Below are 23,642 nucleotides of genomic sequence, written 5' to 3'. Positions count from 1 at the left end.
AATTCAAAACTCAGAAATACGTGTTCCGGTTTTGGTACAAAATCATTGTTAATGGTATTGCAGTCGTGACTCCTGAGTCTTGGTTACTCCATTTATATCTTTAGGTAACTTCATTTGTGGCTGGAAAGCCTGAAAGTTTACAGGCTAAATATCTTTATGTTCTTAATACAAAATTTAGATCATTTTCAAAGGACTCATTCTTCCTTATTTTCTTACTTCAACTCTTTTTTTTTTTTAACACACGTATAATATTGCAGATATAGTTTATATAGACCAGTGGCGTAGTAATGAATGTAACACAGTAAATGTAGTAATTGTAAGCCAGCCTCTCACAAAATGAAACCACAAAATGTTGTGACTCTTTAGGAAAAATGCTACGTGTCATGAAGCTTCCAGTGTTGTTGCAAGAGTTGACAGCAAGGTGACAGGCCTCATCTCTGTTGTATGTGTGTCTACCTCAGCTGTAATTGTTGCATGGAGTATTTGTAGCCCCCCTCACACACTGAGGAAGTATTATTTGTCTGTTTTACATATAACTATGCTCACTCTCTGCTCCACTCTGGTGAGACCCTGCTTGGAGTGCTTTGTTCAGCTCTGGAGTCATCAGCACAAGAAGGACATTCTGTTGGAGAGAGTCCAGAGGCCACAAAAATGATCAGAGGGCTGGAGCATCTTTGCTGTGAGGACAGGCTGAGAGAGTTGGGGTTTTTCTTACTTCAACTCTTTTTTTTTTTTAACACACGTATAATATTGCAGATATAGTTTATATAGACCAGTGGCGTAGTAATGAATGTAACACAGTAAATGTAGTAATTGTAAGCCAGCCTCTCACAAAATGAAACCACAAAATGTTGTGACTCTTTAGGAAAAATGCTACGTGTCATGAAGCTTCCAGTGTTGTTGCAAGAGTTGACAGCAAGGTGACAGGCCTCATCTCTGTTGTATGTGTGTCTACCTCAGCTGTAATTGTTGCATGGAGTATTTGTAGCCCCCCTCACACACTGAGGAAGTATTATTTGTCTGTTTTACATATAACTATGCTCACTCTCTGCTCCACTCTGGTGAGACCCTGCTTGGAGTGCTTTGTTCAGCTCTGGAGTCATCAGCACAAGAAGGACATTCTGTTGGAGAGAGTCCAGAGTCCACAAAAATGATCAGAGGGCTGGAGCATCTTTGCTGTGAGGACAGGCTGAGAGAGTTGGGGTTGTTCAGCCTGGAGAAGAGAAGGCTCCAGGGAGACCTTAGTGTGGCCTTCCAGTACTTAAAGGGGCCCATAAGAAGGATGGAGACAGTCTTTTTAGCAGGGGCTGTTGAGACAGGACGAGGGGTGATGGTTTCAAAACTAAAAGAAGGGAGATTCAGACTAGATAGAAATAAGAAATATTTCCCACTGAGGGTGGTGGAATACTGGCACAGGTTGACCAGAGAGGTGGCAGATGCCCCATTCCTGGAAACATTGCAGGTCAGGTTGTTTGGGGCTCTGAGCAACCTGCTCTAGTTGAAGATGCCCCTGCTGACTGCAGGGGAGTTGGACTAGATGATGTTTGAAGGTCCCTTCCAACCCAGACCATTCTATGATTCTTTGTTTCTGTCAAAATCAAAAGTAAAACTGGCATTTCTAACATAGCAAGTATCGGTAGCTTCGACGCAATGATTTCAAAATTGGTGTACCTAATCTCTGTTCCAGGTTATGTTATCTGTAGTGACTGTGTTGAAGAAATTGGGGTTTGGTGTGATTCTCTGCTGTGATTTCCACAGCTTTCCTGCAGGTTAGCAGCATAGTATGGAAAGCCTGCAAGTCCCTCAGTGGGCACTGGACCACATCCAGTGGACATCAGCTTGCAATGGGCTCCTTCTGGAAGACTCTTTAGCACTTGAGTACCCTCTGAGGGATTCACATGCACAGAATTGTTGCCAGAAAAGAGCTTGGTTACATGTGCTGCTGAGAAGATCGTATTCTTGAGACTGGAAGAAGCTCTACCGTGTCCTAAATTATTTAGTAGACTACCTTTCAGTGTGAACAGCTGCCCTCTGAGTTGTTTTATCTCAAGCAGAAGCAGTATCTAGAAGATAGACCCTGTCGTATCCTTGCATGTAATGTGTTTGCATGCCCTGAGATCTTGTTGCTTCTGCTTTAGTTAACTGGCCACACAGTCTTTTATTAATTCTCTATAAAATTATAATGGTTTTGATTTAAGAACAAAGATAAGCACTGCACTTTTTTTAAACATGTGAAACGTTAATTATGTAGCAGGGACATGAATGGTATAAACTGTACTGAATGTTAGAAGATGCTTAGCAACAAAGGTTTCCAAATATAGCAATTTATTATAAACTTATCCTTCTATGGCTGCCTGTAGCATTTCAGGAGGGGGAATATAAATATAGCTTGATTTCTTCAAGAAGTGGGTTCAGTCATATTGTTTACAGAGAAAGGAAGTATTTGCTTTGCAACTCTTAGAATTTATCTTGAACATCCGTGTTCGTTGCACATCATTTCAGTGTGCTGATATAAAACACTTGGTCTGTGATAAGATAGCAGAGATAGGAGAGGAAGAACAAATGTTGTTGTTTAAATAGTGGTCTCTCTTGCCATAGCGTTTCTTTGGTTCCAGTGAGGAACTGGAACCATTGAAACCTGGAGACTTATGTGAAAGAGGCACCAATTGCTTTATTTTGCATCAAAGCCTTTTTAAATTGCCTGATGATGATACAGTTAAAGGGATCGCCTTCCTCAGCCTTTAAGTTTGTAACAGTTCACTGGCGTGAGCTGGCTGTTACAGAAAACATTACAGCGGTAAGAAATGGAGCTCCATCTTTGACCAGTATGAACCAGCACTTCTCTGCTGAATCTGTGAAGCTACTTGCGTGGTCGTACAATATGATCTGCTACCTTATGTTTGTAATGTTAAGAGTCCTGCTGTTTGGAGATCTTGTTGTCTGTGGCATTCATTTGGCCCTTCTAGAACCCCTGTGTTCTGGTGAGTGATACAGCTAGGATGGAGAGTCTTTACACTCTTCGATTGATAGCGCTGTATATTGATTCTGTGTAGATGTTAGATCTGTAAAATTATTTCAGGGGATACTGTACTTGGCTTTTGTTGCAGCTGAGAAACTCCTTGCTGTATCTTTTATGACCCAAAAAAGTGTTTCTGCAATCCACTGGCATTAAAAATAAAAATAGAAATATTTAGGCAGTTGAAGGGCTGGCTTCTAGGTTTTTTGTTTTTTTCCTGTACTTTTTGGGGAGGTAAATTCCCTTGGAATCCAGGAATGTCTCTTTTTTAGATCTATGGGGTTTTTGTCTCTTCCCCCCACCCCCCAGCTTCTGCAGTTTTGTAGCCTGGCCACCTGCAGGAAACGTGAGCTGCTTGGGTTAATGTGATTAACAGTGAGGCTCTGTGCACCCTGAGGACCAGTGTCTAACTGGCCTTTCAATTAGACAAATGCCACGTTCAATATGTGCCTTCTCAGCCTTGTCTCTCAAATCCAAGCTCTTCATTTCAGCTCAGTCACGGTCTTGATGAAATAGCCTAGTGTTAGGGCATCAAGAATATCTATCCTTCCTTTTAGCCATGAAGATTCAGTCTGAACCTTTCCCAACATGATTTGGACACGACTTCTGCTGGGGGTGTATAACAAATTTAACTATTTTTCTTGGATTAAAATCTGAAATGGGAGAATGTGAGCTGAGACACCACTGGAAGTATGGTTTTGACAAAGGCAGTTGAAGACCAAGGCAGTGGATTGTTTGTTTTGCAGGGTGTTTTGTGGTTTGTTTTCAAATTAACTGACTTCACTTACAGATTTTAAAGGGAAAGCACTGCTTGACTTGCCGTAGTTATTTTAGTCCCTTATGGAAAGTGACTGAAAATACCATGTCTGTTGTTTTGTTGCTTTGGGATTTTTTTTTTGTAGGAGGGAAAAAGATTGAAACTGTTGTTGCAAATGATCTGCCATTGCATTCTCTAACTGAATACTGATTCCCATGGGATGCTCAAAATGAGGTGGGAAAGGCCGCTTGCCTTGTTATAAAAAGATCATGTAGGGAATGTGGGGACTATTAATGACGTGTGTAGTCAGATGGCCAATACCAAGAAATGTACTCTGATGAAATTAAAAAAATTTTTCAGAAATGGCAAAACACTGGGTTTTGAGATGCACTGGAAAGTCCAGGCATGATATGGAAGTAAAGCTAGGAATTCATTTTTTTTAAAACCTCTTGAGTTTTCTGACGCTGTGTTCCATCACGCTGATTTACCATGTAAGAGGACCAAGAAAATCCAATCCTCATCCTCAGCTTCATGAGTCTTACGTTACTGCAGTAATGTAAAAAGTTTTAAGGTTGGTTCCTTAATGCAAAAGATGGTTTTGAACCAAAGCAGTTGACCCAGTTTGCCATCCTTAACAGGTTATGCACAAGCGTGTCCCTATTTTCACACGTGTGATGGAACAACATGTTTTTTTGACTCAGATTGTAACATATGTTCTTTGATTGTTCCTTAGAGCGCTAACTTGGAATGATTGCCTCGTGCAGAGGTGGCTACATCTGGATGCCACCGAGTGGCTCGAAGGAACATGCTTGAGACTGGGTGGAGTGTGTTTGCCTTGTGATCTATGGGATCCCTTGTCCTCTTTCATAGGATTTCCTTCCTCCAGCCTCTTGTGGGGCAAAGTCAAGGTCAGAATTGGTTTTGGAATTGCTGTCTTAGACATTTAAATTAGTTCAACTCCTTTCCTAAAGACTCCACAACCACTGTGTTATTTTAGCTGTATAGGGTTAGGGTCTCAGCCTTTTACTTTGGGTCGGTGTCATTCTGATGTGGCTGCAAAATTTCTGAATTTCTTTTTTTTTTTTTATATTCCTCCCTACCCTGTGCCTTTATATATGCTGAGTGCACAGAGGTTTCCTTACTGTGACTGTCTTTGTATCCAGAGAGAAAAAGTCTCTCTGAAGAGATGCTGGTGCATGTTATGTTGCTTTTTGTAGTTATTTTTTCATATATAAAATATTTGGCCCTTTTTTGTTTGTTTTATAATGGTACTTGATTTCTGGTTTTGTATGGAGAACGTTGCACTTCAGTCAGGGCATGTGAACTTTTGGTTTTCATTATAACTATGTTTTTATCTGAAACTGGCTCTCTGTTAATTGGATGATGGGATTGCTGACTTGCTGTGGGTCGAGAGCTTAATCTTAAAGCACATCCCATTCTGTCTGCCAATATTTGTATAAGCAGGAAGTAAAGAATATTTTCAGAAGAGTTGATCAATAACTATCATTAATATTTTAAGTTAACCTTCAGGGCAGAAAGACACCTTGTTCTTCTGCAGCTCAAGTGGTACAGAAGAAACAATATTGTTCATGTGTGACGATGCATATAGAAACTTCTGTGCTGGAGTATCGGCCCCAAAACAAGGTGTTTGGAATGAGAGTTTTGTGCCAGACAACATTATTCCTGTAGCAACAGAAGAAATCCTCAACTGTCTGCATAGCAGCTTGGAATGAACAAAAAAGATTTAACCAACAGGAGGTTGATGTTTGAAGACTCTCTGCAGTGCACTGTCTTTTAAATTATCCTTTAGGTTTGGGGTTTTCATACAATGATCCAAGCTGCTTGATCTCCTGTATTAAGTTTAAAAGTTTTGCGCATCTCAGAACTGAAGACAAGTTCCTGACCTTTAATCTCGGAGAAGGGTTTGGCAAATCTGCGTGATTCAGACTTGGTTCCTCATGGTGCAGAAAGTTACTCGATTTCCTGGTTGTGGAGCAGGCTCCAGTTATGAATTGGAATTATGTATTTGGACTAAATCTAACTTTTCTCCATACTTTGGAGAAATTACTTGTTTGAAAGGTGTATGACATTTTAAGAAGCCTTTAGTAGCTTTTTTTAGTTTCGAAAAGGCAATAGTTTTTCATTTTATTCTTTGTTCTGGTTTTTTTATGTTGTGTCTGATACTAACTTATGCCACTTTGTCTTGTTTTAGGCAGTATTTTGTTTGACGCAATTGTGTTTTTAGATTGAGATATCTTTTGAATTTTGGCTAACATTTCGCTCCTTGGTTTTCCTCAGATTTTGTTTAATCAGTTGTCTTGCACGCTCATTCTTTGAGAGACCATAATATGGGAACATCTTGAGCTCATGTACAGTGTCGTCTCTGTGAAGTGGACTTTTTTCCTTTCAGCTTTTGTGCTGAGTCTGGTTTCAAGTGTACCTTGGACTAGTACCTAGACTCCGTTTCAAATACATTTTGAGGTGCAGTTCTTCCCATACCCAAAATCCGTAGGAGTTTTGTTCCCCTTATAGTACACAGGGAGGATGATTCATGTCACTCCGTCTTGCTCTGCTGGCTTTAGAAGGGCCAGCACTAACCCGTTTAGAGCAGATGTTCATCTTCGGGTTGCAAAGTTTCAAGCAGTCTCAGCATTTGAGTAAAAAATGATGCTTTCCATAGCTGTGCTTTTTTATTCTGACTAAGATAGCATTGGCTATACTTCAGACAAGCCATTTGTGTTGAAATTTTCCCCTCCAGTATAATTTCTATGTTTCCTGACTCCCTTTTGGACTCCAGGTGAAATGTTTTTCTGGAAAATATGATGGCAAACTTTGGATCTGAAAGCAGTCCTTGTTCTTTTGTTTAATTGATAAAAGATCATAAAAGATCCTCTGGTGAAATGTAGCTTATTTTGTATGTCCGTGTTAGCTCCGTGGTGGTAAAATCAGTTAGCAGTAGGCATTTGTATGTGGAAACGAGTAGCCATAATTGGAGGACAGAGTTTAAACATTTTCAGGTGAAGTTTTCATAGGTCTCTTGACTTTAACTTTTAGCTGCATTCTGACTGGACAACGCTCCTAATTACAGCTAGACCACTGACGGTTGCTGCTTGTCTTTCTGCCCTGGCTGTTCCGGTAGCCTGGCAGTCCTTGTTCCTCTGACATGTGTTTGACTGACTTCAGCTGAGGTACCTTTACATGTGAGACGGTTCCTGCTCGCAACAGTCATTCTGATATTCCTTATTTCCCTCTGTTGTCATTGTCGTAGGATAAATGATGTGTGCGTACCTGATCTGCAAATAAACTGTTTCCTGCATGAAAGAAGTGTTGGAAATACAGTTCCTCCTGCCTTCCTTTCCCTCCCCTGACGTACCTCTCAGCAACTTCTAGTCCGCCCCGTAGACGTGTTCCAGCACATGCCGGAGCTCTTCACGAAGGACTATAAATCGCAAACATAATCCCTACAGTAGATTAGTGCTCAGGTTAGCTGAGTGAATTTGCAATGTTATGGTTACGAGGGATTTAAGGGCATTATCTTTCCTGTGCAAACAGTGTATGAAAGTTCTTCAGGGATTTTCCCATAGAGCGCTGGCAGCTAAAGACAGATTGCAGAGCATGGTTTCAAGAGCAAAATAAGGGTTTCTGCTTCCTGAAATTTCATCTAAATAGGCATGCATTTTATTAAAAAGTAAATAAAATAGTAAAAAATAATAGAAAGTAATGGGTTGGAGAGCTGGTCTGCTGGATCTGCCCAGAATGAAAGGTTGACAGAGCAGATGGGGCGTCTGTGGGACGTTCTCAGCAGAGCCATGCTCCTTGCCAGGTGATGGCAAGGCTTCCGTCTGCCAGGCAGACAGGCTCTGTGTTATTGTGTGTTTATGCAGGGCTTCCAGCCACATAAATACACGTGGTCTCTTTTTTCTTGTATTTGACCATCTGATATCTTGATATAAGAAAGTGCTATAAACTTCCTTTGTTTATGAGGCTATGATATATTCAAGAATAGATGTGATTTGTAGTGTATGATGCTTGGAGTTCTGTGAAAGATTTTAGTGTCATCTCTTGGGGCTGGTGTCATGAATAAGCGCAGATAGCTGTGCTGATTAAAAATTGCCAAACAGAAAGCAGGAGAGCTCCTTATCTCAAAAATATTAAGCACTGGGATAACTTTTTTGTCCGTTGCCTGTGAAGTCAGGTATGCTCCTCTTACAGTTTCTAAAATTCAGAATTGATTTTAAGTGTTACAAAATGCTTTTTCTATTCATAAAACTGTTAAATTTTGCAGTGCAGCGTGTAAAGGCCTAGAAGTAGAGGAAGATGCCCCATCCAGTGCCATTAGGGATCTTTCCGTGTGCTGCTAAGCATTCCACTTCCAGCCATGCAGGAGAGGATCCCGTTGCATCTGACAGCTGTCACAGGCAGAAACAGTATTTGTCTTCTGGGGTTGGCTGTAATAGTTTGGGAGGGAAATGCCAGCTTAGCAGGGAAAAAAAGAAACATTTCCTTTTGTAAACAGTCATACAAGAAGATTACAATTTCTTTGAAACTACTTACAAATTCTGGTATTAGGATTCTGGTAGAGTTAGTCCAGCCACGATGGATTTGCAGAAGAAATAGCTGATGGGCAGTGAAGGATGCATGATGAACGGTTTTGTTTTGTTCAGTTCATTTCCTCAAGTGTTGTATATATTCTGGTTTTTGAAACCTAAAGCATATATACTCATCGTTTTGAGTGGATGCTTTCTATTATTTACAGTAGTGTATAATTACACAGAGACTGACAAATATAGCGGTGTTGTGGAGTCTATTTTTAGGCTCAGACACTTGTGATTATGATCTAATATGCCAACACTTAGCCAAGCTATGAGCAAGAAAATCTTACAGGGAAACAATGCTGTCAACCTCATGCATAGCCTGGTACCAAAGGAGGATCAGCTGTACCAGGACAGGGCGTTCTGCTGGTTTTTTTCCCCTCTGTCCACTTAGTTTCCTCTGTTCTAGACAGACAGGATGAGTTGGTGAGGTAGAGCACATAGTTGCTGGGCTGGAACAGATTGTTTGTTTTCCATTGTTTGTAATCATGCATGACTTACTAGGCTTGTTTCTTTTTATTTTTTTTTTTAACTGGGATTTTCCATTTCTGCTTCACTGAGGATGAGTATTGTTCACAGTTGCAAAGGCTGCCTTCTGAATTTTCTGGTCTGCATAGGGTAGTCCTAGGGACCAGTCAGGTATCCCTTTTCTTGAAATAGGTAGCCTCTGCCTGTGCAAACAGTCCCCCCGACCAGACAGCTGACTGTGTCTGTGTCCTTCCTCCCCTCACGCAGGACTTGTGCAGGAATAAGACCGAGCTACTCGCCCATTTCTGAGCCTCCTCAGCGACTGCCAAAAGGCTACTGCTATTCATTAATCCTTGAGAATGAAGCAGCATCTGAAAAGGAGCAAGCGAAGCTCAAGCAGCTGCTGTGCTCAGAGTCAGTTTGCAGCAACGACATGTACTCAAACCAAATCATTCCCACGTGAAAGATATTCCACAGCTCAGCCGAGCTGCTCCGTGTTTTCTGAGGTGCTGTGTCTGAATCTGCAGGTTACCTGCGTTATAACTTCTGTAGTGATAAACTTGGGTTTGCTGTAGTGTTTCACCTCCTTTGCCTCTGTGATGCTTCTAGGAGTGTGTTTTGCTCCCTACCCTGCATTTCCATATGGTAAATACACCTTTCAGTGTCTTGAGACAAGGATGTGTTTTTCTGCCTCAGGCAAGCCACTGGCTGTACCCTTCTCCTGTTAATAAGACTTCCCCCCCCACTGGTTAGAGGTCAATCTGAAGTGCAGGAAAGAATGATTATGATAACAGGAGGAAACAGGAAGAATCGTGCTTTCTTTCTCAATCTGTTTTTTATTATTGTTTTAATGTAAAACATTGTTTCAATTAAATGCTGACCTGTGCAGTGGCGTGTGTGTGCACATGCTGAAATGAATTCCGGCTTTGTTTGGAAAGCTGTGACCTCTTTATTCCTGTTCTGGATCAAGGCTGTTGCATTTCAAACCCACTGCTGAGGACTGAAACTTCACTCCTAGTACTCCTAGTAGCACCAGCAGTAACGATCCTTAAGAGTGGTATTATTCTCCTTGGGCATTTTTATGTGCTGTTCTCTCTCAATTTTTAAAATAAACTAATTTGTTTTAAGAACTCCTTGTGTCATGGAAAAAAGATAACTCTCACACAATTAAAAGGCATCAAATGGGCGCTGGGCTAAACTGGTACCTGATTCAACAGATATGGATAGAACTGAGGAGCAGACATCTTTATCACTTACTTGCTTATTCTATAACTTAATTTCATGCTGAGTTATTTATTCTGTGATTTTTTTTTTTTTTCCTCTCTAAAGTGAGAGTGCCATGTGAATTGACTTCACGAAAAAGAAAGGTGTAGGATTCAACCCTGTTGAACCTGCTCCCACCCCCCCAGAGCAATAGCTGCAGTGACACTCGCAAAAGATGTCTTCTTGGTTATTTGCTTGCATGTAAATTTTAAATCTGGGCAGGATGAATCTATGTTGTCTTGCCTAAGGTGTGTGGGGTTTGGGTTTTTTTTTTTGTTAGCTTAAAATTGAACTGCTTCAGAGGAAGGAAGAAGGGGGAGGAATAATGTGGAAATTGTCTGGCTTGTTAAAATGAGTCAGTTACATTTTATGCTTGTCCTCTGGTGACCAGATTTTCATTTTTCTCCTTGGCCTCATGGAATGTTTTTATTTATATATCTTATTAGTTCTGGATGTTCTGTGCAAGGGGAAACCTGAATTACTAACTTTTTTTTTTCATTATTGTATTAAGAGCCTGGGTATTGAGTGCAGGTGCTCGCTCTGCAGTAATTGGCAGTTCATGGAGAGACACCAGCTGTACTTGCTTCACAGGGGAGATATTCTGTCTCTTCACACGTTGTATATATTGTAGGAAATGCAGAATTCCTGTCATTGTCAGAAACTTTTCGTGTCCCCATCTGCCAGCAGAGAAAAGAAGACAACAATCTGCTGAAAGTTAAAACCATGTCTATTTTCAGAAAGGGCTTATCCCTTTTATTGTCCTTTCATGTAGCACTAATTGATGTTTAGTTTGGTTAAATATAGAAAATATTTACCAAACATTTGTCTTTTTATGATCACGCAATGGGTACTGGCGGCTTCATTTTTTTTGTGACACATGACAACAGATGTGTAACATCTGCATGTGCGTGGGTGTGTTTATACCTGTGTGTAAGATCATGCTCATCATGTAATAATGGGCTATTGAACAGTTTCAGATCACACAACAGGGTTGGAAATAGCCACAATAGAAATGTAATTATGTTAGACCTTGAAAGGCATGATTATACAGTGGGAAAGCCATGATGCTTCTGGGCGTCTTACACAACAGGGGCCATAGCTGCTCGCTCGGGGAATGCATGGGAGCTGCAGCTGGTACCGCTTGGTCCTGCCCAGTGATGTACTTTGATATACTGGTGTGCGTGTAGGTGGGAGTTGTGCGGCTCTTGCAGGATTGAATTCTAGGGGGAAGCTAGGAATTAGCATTGAGATTTGTAGGTATTGGGTGTGAGTGATTTGGCCAAGCAAAGGAGAGAGTAAAAGCTCTTTGGAAAGCGTGATTGCTGAAGGGATCGAGAAACGTACAGATATCTGGAATCTCACAAGATAGCAAAACAGGGTTCTAATGAAAGGAAAAGAAATGTCTCAGCCTGTTTTTATGAGCAGCTTGGAAAACACAGTCCAAGTAATAGAAGAACGGACAAGGTTGCAGATGTCTTATGTGAGGTGATTTAATGTTTGCCTTGAATATTCCATTATCCCTCTTCCTCTGTGGTTTAGAAATGTGCTTGGATCGATGCATGGACATTTGGAGGTTGGGGAACACAGGGGCAAGGATGTTTGACTCAGTCTTTTGCAACAGATTTAGTTTATATTCTGTCTGTGGTCATTAAATCCCCTCTTATCACCAGTGTTTTGCACGTTCTTTGACCTGGTTAAGGCCTGGCATTGAGACATTCTTTTGAACATCATTTCCTTTCCAGTGCTGCCATGGTTTGTGTGTTGTATGCTTGTTTTTTGTGAGAACCAGGAGGAAGTCTACGTATTTCCATGGGGCTTTTTTTTTTGTTGTTTTTAATAGGTTTGTACGCATTGCGGAGAGCACTGGGAAAAAGATCCAACCTATTAGACAGCGAGGTGGCTGGGTCGGTGATGATTGCTTTCAATGACTTCCTGCAGGGGATGAAGGATGTCAGGCCCAGCGCCATGAGGGAGGTGGCAGTTGACGTGCCAAAAGTAAGTTTTTTTTTTTTTTTTTTTTTTTTTTTTTTTTTTTTTTTTTTTTTTTTTTTTTTTTTTTTTTTTTTTTTTTTTGCAATATGTTAACAATATTGTTAGAGCCACATTAAGAGCTGCAGTTAGGTGTTGAAATGCCCTACTGAAAGAGAGGAATTTTGTGAAGTGGAAGCCTCAAGTTACCAGTAAATGTTATGCATCATCCTGTTGTTTGCATATTTGTTTAATTATAACTTTGAAGACCCATTTACCAAAACTTCTGTTCCCTTGCTTTAGGAGTAGTTGGAAGCGTAGGAGCGTGTCTCCTCATCTGTGGGTTAATGGAGTAAAAATCTTACGATACCTGCTCAGAGCAGAGCCGGAACAGCCATGAAAGCTGGAGCCTTTTGTAAAGCAGACCACCTTAGGCAGAAACCAACTCTTAGCATTTGTAACCAAAGTGAAGAGATTGATGGCTGTGATTTGATGTAAAGCAGTTGGCTAATTCTACGTGCAGTTCATACTGCTGTGACCTGAATGTCTTCAGTGGTGTTACGTGGTTTTAACTGAGGGCAGAATTAGATACTGTGGGTAGGTTATCACTGCCAAGCGGTTGGTTACTTGTCGGGGGCTGTCATATGAATGGTTCTTTTGGTGGTGCCAGGTTCATCTTTACCCCATTCTCTGCCCTTTCAGTTATGTATTATGGTAGTTCAGTAGCAGACACAACATCAGTTGGGCTAGGGAACTGATCTGATTTAAGACTCTGATCTGGCTTAAGAAGATTCAGCAAATGAAAATGTTGTATTTAATCTTACTGAATCTGGACCCTGCGAGCCCTTGGGCTGGTGTTTCTCAGCAGCCCCTTGAGCCCTAGAAGAAAACATTTATGTCTCATTGCATGAAGATGAGTCATCTGCGAATTAGATTGCACAACTGCAGACCCTTATTCCCAAACTATAGGAATGGGAAGTAAGATCTGTGAACAGGATGCTGCACACAGCCAGCACGGATATCACACTTGGCTTGTTAAGAGTGCACGCTCTGCAGTGAAGTACTGGGTGGAATTCCCGCACTGGCCCTAGACAGCTATTCCTGGACCTACTGTCGTGGCATCAATATCCGCAATGGCTGATTAGTTCCGCTGAGAACGAGAATTGAGAATTCTCTCATTGCTTATTGTGCTACTGGCTTTTGGGGTCGTGTCATTATCACTGTTCTGTGCCTTTTAGACATACCAGCCCATTTGGAGCCTGGTGGAGCGTGTCTAAACAGCACAGTAAAGGCGATAGAAGCAAGATCTGGAGGTACTGCAGGAAATCTCTTCTGAACCCAGGTCAACCTACTCCTCAGGCTCCTGTTGCCTGCTAAACCATCCTGCTTCCTTGATTGTCACTTCTTTTTATTTGTTAAACACCAGCTGAGACTCTGAAATACTACTGAATACTACTGAAATTCATGCTGTTATTAGAAGGGAAGATAACAGCACAGTGCAGATTCCTTTGGCACTGACAGGACCTGCATTTTTACAAAATACTGCATGTTCTGGGAGGATGTGGGGTAAATTTCAGGCCATCTGCTTGGTGCCTGGGGTGAGTTTCAAGTGGGATATAAAGTATTGGATGCAATAGGTTTTGTGTCCTTCCACGTCACTTACCAAAGGAGGTACTGGAATTCAGTTTAACCATCATTTTGGTCTGCAAAACTCCTGGCTTACTGAAATGAAGGTTTCTGTGTGAGCTCAGAAGCAGTCTGAATATCTGAAAATACTGACACTGCTACCTTGCGGTCTTGTTTTAAAACGTGGAAAAACCTCTTGTTATGTGTATACCTGTGGTAATAAGCATTAAATATTAGCAGTGACTTGTTTGGGGGTCCTCGAGGAAGTTACTTCTTGGTATCTGAGGATATCTGATAACCTCTGCAGTCCGCTTCTGACAGCGCTCTATGACAACCTTGTTATTAGGGATTTTGTCACTAACATAAATTGAGGGGGTTTTTTTTTGTTTATTCCAAACATATTCAAAATTACTGCTGGGGAAAACAGCCAAAATGAAGTGAGTTATGGATGTTAGACAGAAAGCGAGAGTGTGTGCAGAAGGAGTTGTTGGGGGCAGACTGGGGTTTTTTTGTGTGTTCCTCCTTTATGCATCTTTTTGTCCTTCCACTTGTGTCTGGATTGCTGTGCACGTTGCCTGTGACCAAGGCAAATGCAAAATAGTGGCTGCCTGGTTCCACGTAGCATCTTGTTTTCTATGGAACCTTTCTTGAACTTTGTTATATGTTACAACCTTTTCAGACAGCTGCTTTTTTCTGCAGCAGGGCTTTGGGACAGAAGAGATGCACATTATAAACTGGGAAGTTATACTTCGGTTCTTTGGAGGGTTGCACTGTAGCTGCTGTTCCTCCTTCTCCTGTGGGTCTTCCTGAAATTGTTGTGGAGTGCTACGAGTGCCTGTTTCACTCCCTTTACTGTAATTCAACCCTCAGATTTGTGTCTTTGCAGCCAGAAGTTTCTGGATGTGACATCCTTAGCATGTCTGCTTTATTTCTCTATTGCCGCTGTGCAACAGCCTCTGGAGAGTTGCTGCTCTGCATCGTGTTCTGAGCTCTGTTGACCTGGGGAGGGCTATAGATTATGGCAGTAGTGAAATTGTGGTGTCTTACAGACTGGAGCAGAGTGCTGGCTTTGCGTAAAGTCAGCCCCAAGGCTAGTCTTAAAACCATCTCCACGGTGACAGAATATCGCACTTGCTGTTCACAAGGTGAATATATTGTATTATGGAAATTCTGAATAGGATAAACTGCATTTTTGACTAGTTAATTATTTTCTAGCTTATAACAAGCAAGCTCGTATTTAGTGGCTCTGCTTGTATGTCCTGACCTCTCTGTCTCCCTTTCTTCTCCTTCCTGATTTTAAATGTAAGCAAAATAAAGAATAAGTCTCCAGCTTACTGAAGACAACCTTCATGTAAGGTGGCTCTGCTTCACCTTTTGTGTACAGTTCCACCGCTTGTGTGATGTTAAATGACATGTCGTAGGTCTGACAAATCATTTGAATAATGCCTCAGTGCATAAAGACACGTGCAATAGTGTGAATGTTCGCAAGAGGGTGAAAATTACGCTTAGGTGTTTTCTCCCCATTTTTTTTTATGTGTGCAAAGTAGCACTAATAGATTTTGCTTTCTGTTGCTGAAAGTTATAGAGAATTCTTGATGGCTTAATTAATTTTAAGAATTTTTTGTTTGTGTTAGTCCAAATCCTTGTCTAGCTAGAACGACATGACTAGTCCATGCTTTACCAGATAAGAGTAAGGATTGATACTGAAAAATGAGAACAAGCTTATGTTATTTGTCATCTTCCCTAAGAAAAAGTTGTTTAAAAATGACAAGATTTAATTCTGTGCAGTTGACAGAGCTGCTGGGTAGAATTAAGGGTTGTAGGGGTAGGTAATATGTATTTTTTTAAATGAAGTTTAAAACACTGTCACTGTTTCAGATCTGACTGAGAAACACCAGCTTTTAGAGTAAGGGAAGCTTGGCATTAACTGTCCTGAGTTTAATTATGTTACTCAGCCATGAATTTTGAGTGAAAAGGGGTGGTCTGCATGGCTGGAACAGTGGCAAGATAGAGGTGAGGTATCTGACACACATCTTCGTTTGTAATAAACTTGTGTGTTTGCTTCAGTGTGATTAATAATCTGCAAGTGGGTTCCTGTCTCTCGCTGTGAAAACTCAGGCGGAGAGGAAGGGCTCTTCTTACCTTTAAGCACTTAACTGAGGAGCCTGAATTGGACATCTCCTCCCCATATGTTGCCTCTAAAGGAAAGAGAGAGAAACTGGGCGAGACCACCCGTCTGTCTTCTGAAAGAAAGTTTGTCCTATAGCTGGATTGTGCTGTGAAATCTCTTTTGACTGTGTGGGCAGCCCAAGATACCCTGCTCAAAGTCAGGTGGTAGGAATTCATGCTCTTGTTTCCCTATTCCTCTCCACAGCGTGGTGAAGTTTCTCCCTTTGTCGTTTTTATTGAATTCATATGAACACTTTTGTTGCAAGACTAAAGACTTGTGCATAGCCCAACTTAATCTGTTTGCTGCCATTCCTATAATCTGATTTGTGCAGTTAGTCTTGCTTGAGGCATGAAGCAGCACTCAGAAGGGAATATTGGCAAGTGGCAAAAGTTGGCTTACAGTTCCCAGAAATGCCATGATGCTTGGTAAGGCCCCCTGTTAAAATCCTTTCCTCCCCCTGGGACCGGGATACTCTACTGCTATGTCTGACCCAGTCTTTGCTTCGCTCTGACCTTTACTGAATTTGTGTTTCTTTTCTGGTTTTCTTTTTTTCTTTTTCATAGGGCAATCCTGCCTTTGGCAGATCCCTCTACTCTCAGGTCCTTCTTAGCAGGCAGTGGTGATCAGCTCTATGTATTTCATCAGTGGTGATCAGCCCAATGTATTTCATGCTTCCCCAGGCTGATAATTATTTAAGAACCAGAAGCTGTTGGTCACTAAAAGAGAAAGAGTTGCTTTTTCCTCTAGCATTCCTGTACCATATTCTTGGTGTGAGAGAGATGATATTCTGTGGGCAATGGATTGGCAGCTCCTCACCTTTCAGGTAGCCTTTAAACTCAGAATATTTCTGAGGGGTTGACCCGTGTTTATGGATCTTTGCTCTCTGCTGTCTTTGTAATTTTCTTCTACATAAAAGACTGACAGTCGAGGAGAAGTTTTATGTGGTTGGCAGTCTGCTTGGACTTACACTGAAGTGCTAGCACCACATCCGAGTGCTGTTTTTCTTCTGCTTCAGCGGTAGACTGAATTGCCTCTTTCAGGGACTTTCTACTTTTAGTTTCCATCTGTGTACTGGTATTGGAGAAAAAGTCAATAGAGACAAGCCAGGAGTGACACCAGAACTCCAGCCAGGAGTTCTCTAGTCAGGAGAAAGGCAATACGCTGCCTCTCAGTAATACTGTGCTGGCCTTTCAAGTGTAGCTGACTTGCCAGAGCTGAAGGGTGATTTACATCTAGTATATTTTTGGAAGAGTGTTTTAAGGCAGAAGATCATTTGATTTAGGTGCATCTTGACATGTTTAATATTTGGAGTGGATGGGAATGGATGATGATGGGACGAAGAACAGGCCGGGGGATGTGGGGAAGTGTCTCAGGCTCGTTGACAACGATGCAGAGAGAGGGGTAGCAGGTTTTCGATCTGTCTGCTGGTTTGAGTAGGACATATTACTTCTGTCCCCACGTATGCCTTGACAAGCCTGTCTTGTGTCTTCAGCACAGGAAATTTAACTGCACTTGGATTTGAGGATTGCTTTGTTGGGTGTGGTTTTTCTTTTCTGTAGGTACTTGTCTGTTTGGAGGATTATTTGTTCTCAAGCTTCTAGTCAAATCTTCAGTACCTAAGTTGTGTATGAGTGACCCCAAAAACTTCTACCGGTCCTATTCAGCTTAGCGGGGATGTACAGCTGGGATCAGGGCCTTACTCTGCAGCAATAAATAGAACCAGCGTGAGCTACTACAGTCCTGTTTTTCAGGGAAGAAAACAAAGTAATTTGCAAGCTCTGCATCAGCATCACGTTAAAAACCAAGAGAACCAAGTTGTGCCTTTGCTAATGATCACTCAAACTGTAGCTGCCTGTAAGACTGTGCTGTCATCTTATTGTTGTATTTCTATGCTTTGTTATTGACCTTTGAAGTAGATACAAAACATCTTACCTACATCTTCCGGCATAAAGCAAATCTAAACCCCTTTTACTTTATGTGACTTTAATAGTTGCTTGCTTCTCATTTAAAAAAGGCTTTTTGAAGAAGTGACTCATCGAAAATAACTTGAAGAAAGAACCAGTATGCATTCTACAGAGCATCTTTGGTTTACGTTCTTTTCTTTTTTAATAGTTTTGCTCCATTGCCTGAATTCAGCAAAATGGTCTGCTTTGCAGGTGTCTTGGTCAGACATTGGAGGACTAGAAGATGTCAAGCTGAAATTGAAGCAGGCAGTTGAATGGCCTCTCAAACATCCTGACTCCTTCATCCGAATGGGAATTCAGCCCCCAAAGGGTGTACTGCTTTACGGACCTCCTGGGTGCTCAAAAACAATGATAGCAAAAGCTTTGGCTCATGAAAGTGGTCTCAACTTCTTGGCAGTGAAGGTAGGTCATTTAGTCTTACACTTAATTAGCTACCGCATAATGATCGATATATCATTTACCAGTTTCCAGCACTAGAATCCAGTGGCTCTTAGTGTTTCTGATTGTTACACATACACTACAGCAAACACCATGTAAATGTCGATTAAGGTATCAAAAAGGACTAGTGCTTTCTTACAAGCTTTTAAAAAATCTATGTATTTTATCACAGCCCAGAAATTATATGTTGGATGGGTGGGTAAACTCTGTAGTGACACCTTAATTATTGTATCAGTTAAAGTCTTTGTAAAAATGGAAATTCTTAAAGCTGTGTAAATGAAATACAGCTCTGGATAGTGTGTAGCTCTTGTAACTGTGATAATTGCTTGCTGGCAAGGAAATATTACCATCTCATCTCTTCCTTTCTTTCCTTAGGAAAGTCACTTGCTTTATCTTACTGTTCATGTTTCATTGCAGATTTTTCTTCCCTATTTGCCTTCTTTCAGGGAAAACAGTTTTTAGAAAGTTTCAAAAATCAGTTGTATCTGGAGTACTCTTGGATTCTCTGAGCATTAAGAAACACTTCAAGAATAAAAAAATTTTGGATTTCATTGCCTGTGAATCACTGTAATTGGTTGCTGTGGGTTGTATGGAAATCACATGAATGGAAGCTATTTAATAAGAATAACTGAGCTTCAATGCATAGAAAGAAAAAAAGATAGCAGAGTGATTCCACATGGGCTAGTCCTGCAGCTGTGTCAGAATGTTAATGAAGTGCAAGAAAAAACATTTGTTTAAGCATTTTAAAAGTATCTCCATCTCAGCAGTAAGATCACGTACTCGTGTCTGTTGACCATCTCTTGACTCACAAAGCCCTCTGTGTTGTTAGTTTCTACACAGCTTCCTCCTCAGCCTGTCCTTTCAGACACACTGTGATTCTGTAGCTCTGGGTCCTGTCCTCTCTAGGAGCAGAATCATGCTGACCCTGAAGCCATCAGCCCTTCGTTGCCTGTGCTTCCTGGGTTATTGCAGACAGGCCTCTGGGTCACAGTCACATCAACAAGAGCAGCCTTAGAAACCTCTGCCTTTTAGAAACACTACCTTTACTGCCTCTTCTGTAAAGACAAAGCTCTTCTTTGTACTCCAGAGTCACTGGTAAACAAGGTAACCTTTTCCTCCTGCACTGCTGAAAAGAAAACATTCCTCTTTGTCTCACCCAAAGCACTGATGCCTGAGAGGGTGGGGAAAAAAAGGAGCAGTCTGGAAAAAAAAAACAGTTAAAAATGAATGTTGGTACTATACTGTATTCATCAGTCGCAGATACTTCAGATGTTTTTAGCAGTTAATTGTCTAAAAGTAAAAAGTGGCTTATGCTGAGGAGGAGATATGAAGGTGCGCTGATGTGAAATGCTTTTGTACAGTAAAGCAGCGTTTCTTCATGGTGGGGTACTGATGGCGAAACCCACCCGTCATCGATGAGCTGCAGCAGAAGTGTCTGGCTTGGGGAAACTGCCTTTTATTCCCTGTTGGTTTAAATCCCTCAGCCTGGAACTGGTTGAATATTCAATGTACAGATGTTTCAAGAAGCGTATCTCTGGAGCGTGTCCAGCCTTGGATGTGTTGACTCCAGGAAGGGAGCGTAGCCCACTTTCTCTAACTTCGCATTTGCTTCCTGGACAGAGAAGGCAACATCCATCATGTACTAAATGTGTTAAACATCACTTGTCTGTAGAGCTTCTTAAAGCACAACAGGCATGAATTAATTTCCATTGCATGTGTTACTGCAATAAATACAGAGTAGATGAATATGTGGGGTTTTTTTATTTTTGGGGGTGTTTTTTTGAGAAAGGATATTTTTCTTATAGTCCTAATAATTTACCCATTCTCTACATTATGTCTCAAATATCTGTCCCTGGAACTGATACCAGGCTTTTTGAAATGGAACTCTATTTCTTGGTAATCTGCTTTTCAGATTTGTATTTTCCATCAGTCTCCCCTGCCTCGTATAAGCGATTGTGATGAAAAGTGTCTGCTGCCCAGCCTGTAGGATTCGTTTTCTCTTTGGGGACAGCTCAGGTGGCTCAGGCTCTTGGGTCCTTCTTGAGGATGGGCTGCGGGCAGGAGGCATAGCTGAAGCTATGGGTTTCTGGATGCCGTCTCTGCCTGTCTCTGAAACCTGAGAGGAGGTCGAGCATGTTACATGCTGTGCTGACTTAGTCCAGTGATTTTTGGAAGAGGTACCTATTATGTCTGCATGTTACATTTAGGCTACACGGGCACAGTAAGCCCAGCTCTCTCAAGAAGTGCTGAATGGTCTCTACTTGTCTGAGCTGGCTGTCCTTCGGTGGCACAGGTACTGCCCCTGCCCCAGCCAGGCTCCAGGAAGGCTTTGCACTGTTTTCCAGATGTCTCTGTGCAGTTTGGACAGCTGACTCTGTTCAGTGAGGTACATATGGCTGGGCCATATGTAATCTGTTAAAATGTGACATTTGCACGTGTCTTGGGTATGGCTGATTGTCATCCTGCACAGCCTCCATCCCATGTTGGACTTACTCTGATGAAGTTTGGGAGGTGGGTAAAGTCTAGATGTAATTTCTGGGCAGAGGAGCTGAAGGAAATAATGTGATAACAGATGCTTGACTTTGCATCCTGTTCTTTCCTGATGCGTATTGTGAAGTTTGAATGGTCAGTGTTCCAATGAATGTGGCCCTTTGGTAAACGTGCTCTTTCATATTTGGCCAAAACTTTTTATAGCTACATTTTCACCAAGATTTTCCAGAGAAAAGCAAAAGAACCTACTCGTTGGTTGGTTCTACAAAACAATCTGGTATATAATTCCTGAGGGAAATGGTTTATTTTTATTCCTTCACTTGGCTTTCTTTGTCTTTAATAAAATATATCTGCTAAATTTACTAGGGAGGAGGTTGTCAACTGCTTTCCAGGGGATGGCTGCTCTTGCCACCCCTTTTTCTAAACCTCTTGCAGCACTGCGACTTTTCAGGGTTTTAGTGGTCATCTCAATTATTCCTCCCACTCCAAACTGTTACAAAAAAACCAGCTGAATTGTTCTCAGCTTCTTGGAGAGTTTTCAGCATTTTGTGGTCTTGGATACAAGCGAGTGTAAGACTGTGTGAAAGACTGAATTAGGATAACATTTTCATTCTTCAGGACTGACCATCAGTCTTGACTTTCCGATAGTTTCTGATCTGGTTGGGCTCTTATTTTGGTCAGCCTTCTATGCACTTGTGTACTTCTTCACATTCCTTTTGTGCTCACCCTGAAGCCAGTAATTTTCTTCTGGAATGTATTTTATGCATTTCTGTTACTAACAGAGATTGAAAAGAAAATTGTATACAGATACTGGACGTATCAATATTAATAGGATGCTTCTACCAGGCTGAGGACACCTCTCTGCTATGTAAAACTGTCGCTGTGACACTTTTGCTGAAATGGAACGTGAAGAAAATGAGACCCTTTGTCACTGTTATTCCTGTGTGGTGGGTGTTGATGAAGGGGAGCAATACTAATTGCATCATTTGCATTTCCTATGGGCAAGGCACTAAGTGCTCCCCTTTCAAGAGAGTTCAAAGGGTACAAAGTCCGGATAACCCCCTTCAAAAAGGGGTTGTAACAGAAGCTCTGTCATGGCCAGCATAGGAGCGTCCCTCTGCCATGTGTCCTGAATTCTAACATAGCACCTATTTCAAGCTGCCTTACTGCTCTGAGCCAAAAGTGTCACCTGAAGGCACTGACAGCTGTGAAGCCTAGCAAGGTTTTTCAGCTTTCTGTGAAGAAGAATGTCGGTTCTGCCTGTGAAATCCTGAGGACACCTGTTCCCTGGAAGACAGATGGCTGTCATGGTCAGGGCAGAGGATAATCATCATTGGTTGTGGCTACAGGTCGATGTTGATGCAAACCAGGCTGGAGTTGATGAGTCATTACGAATCCCACAAGAATCTTAGTCCCATGAGGAAGCAGTATTCAAACAGCCTATCCTACATGATATAGCAGGACAGAAAATACTCTGAGAATTCTCCATTGTTTTCCTTTTTGTAATTGTAAGTACTCGTTCAAGACTTGAACGCTGACCCTGTGATCTCCAGTCTGTTCCTAGAGGACGGCTGTGAGGATAAACAGGCACCGCAGCAGCTGGCATTGTGATTGTCCTTGGCAGTCTCGGCAGAGAGGAGAAGGAATGTGAAGGAGCTAAGACACAGCTTTCTCACTGGGGATGGAGCTCCTGGATGGTTTCAGGTGTGCTGCTGTGGCAGCTGCTTCCTTCTGGACCTGCAAATTGTCAAGCTCAAAGAAGAGCTGTTAAACATTGGTTTAAGTTGCTGTTTAGGTGCTTGGCTGGTCAGAGTGCCTGTTGAGAACACAAGGAAATGCTTTGCTGTAATTCTCTGGCTGATTTGCAGCCTCGTGGTTGTGCCAACCACTTTAAAGAACCCCAAAGTGTTTATTTTTTTTTTTCCATGAAAGTACTAGGAAAGTATTCTGATGAGAGGACTAACATATGTGCTGAGTGCATAACAGAGGAAGACTTGGTACAGGTGGAAGGTGACTCTAAAAATGCACAAATAAGACTTGCAAGTGACAAATTGTCAAAATTCCTTTTAACAGAGCATCAGTAATGTAGCACTGGCAGCTTTTGTCAGTCATTTTGTAATGACAAAAAAATTGTAATTGACAAAAGAATCTTAAACTCCTTTTTTAATAAATTTTGCAGGGACCTGAGCTGATGAATAAATATGTTGGTGAGTCTGAACGAGCAGTGAGAGAGGTGAGAAAAAGCAAGCTCTACATAATGTTGCATGCTAAGCTTTCTTGGTGTTCTAATTATCTCTGCTTATAAGATTACCTTTAATCTTTAAAAAAACTCCTCCTCCTAGTTTATGTTTAAAAAACAAACAAGCAAAAAGGTAGAAGGGAATTTTGTGTTGTTTAATTTCCTCCTGCATTGGCCTAGCGATGCATGTCAAATCTGGGATTTTCTCAAAGATCCGCTTTTTTAATAAAAGAGAAGGAGAACAAGGCTTATGTCTGCTCTGTGATGCTCTGGAACTTTTGAGGTGTGCAGGGGCTGGTAGCATTCTGTAAAAATTTTCCATCCCTTAAAACTGAGTGTTTCATCGTTGTGTTTCTAGATTTTCAGGAAAGCCAGAGCGGTGTCTCCTTCAATTCTTTTCTTCGATGAAATAGATGCCTTGGCAGTCGAAAGGGGAAAGTAAGTGAACCTGTTACAAAAATCACAGACCTTCTTTTCTGATAAATGACTCTCACATTGGGCAATTGCAGGTTTATTACCTTTCTAGAGGTATTTTATTAAATACATTCATTCCACATGCAGAAGGATAGCACTTGTAACTTCTACTCGAGCATATTTAACTTGGCATAAACAGGTAAGCTGGTGGAGTTCCTCCTTTCTCATCTCATTAGC

The 23,642-nt window shown here is 41.4% G+C and overlaps 1 protein-coding gene across 1 annotated transcript in view; it reads left to right on the top strand.

Annotated features, from left to right (window-relative positions):
- Nucleotides 1-23,642, top strand: part of SPATA5 (spermatogenesis associated 5) — a gene marked incomplete at its 3' end in the record, with an annotated part of 49,450 nt that overhangs the window by 13,379 nt on the left and 12,429 nt on the right. The window contains exons 10-13 of the mRNA XM_010137893.1: nucleotides 11,937-12,091; nucleotides 18,017-18,226; nucleotides 22,932-22,985; nucleotides 23,350-23,429. Coding sequence (XP_010136195.1) covers nucleotides 11,937-12,091; nucleotides 18,017-18,226; nucleotides 22,932-22,985; nucleotides 23,350-23,429 — 499 coding nt within the window. The remainder of the gene's footprint in view (nucleotides 1-11,936; nucleotides 12,092-18,016; nucleotides 18,227-22,931; nucleotides 22,986-23,349; nucleotides 23,430-23,642) is intronic.

Source organism: Buceros rhinoceros, unplaced genomic scaffold, assembly GCF_000710305.1.
Source record: "Buceros rhinoceros silvestris isolate BGI_N320 unplaced genomic scaffold, ASM71030v1 scaffold18040, whole genome shotgun sequence".
In the NCBI taxonomy this organism is placed as follows: Eukaryota; Metazoa; Chordata; class Aves; order Bucerotiformes; family Bucerotidae; genus Buceros; species Buceros rhinoceros.
Note: the sequence above shows the minus strand (reverse complement) of the source record. Positions and strands in the feature narration are given on the sequence as shown.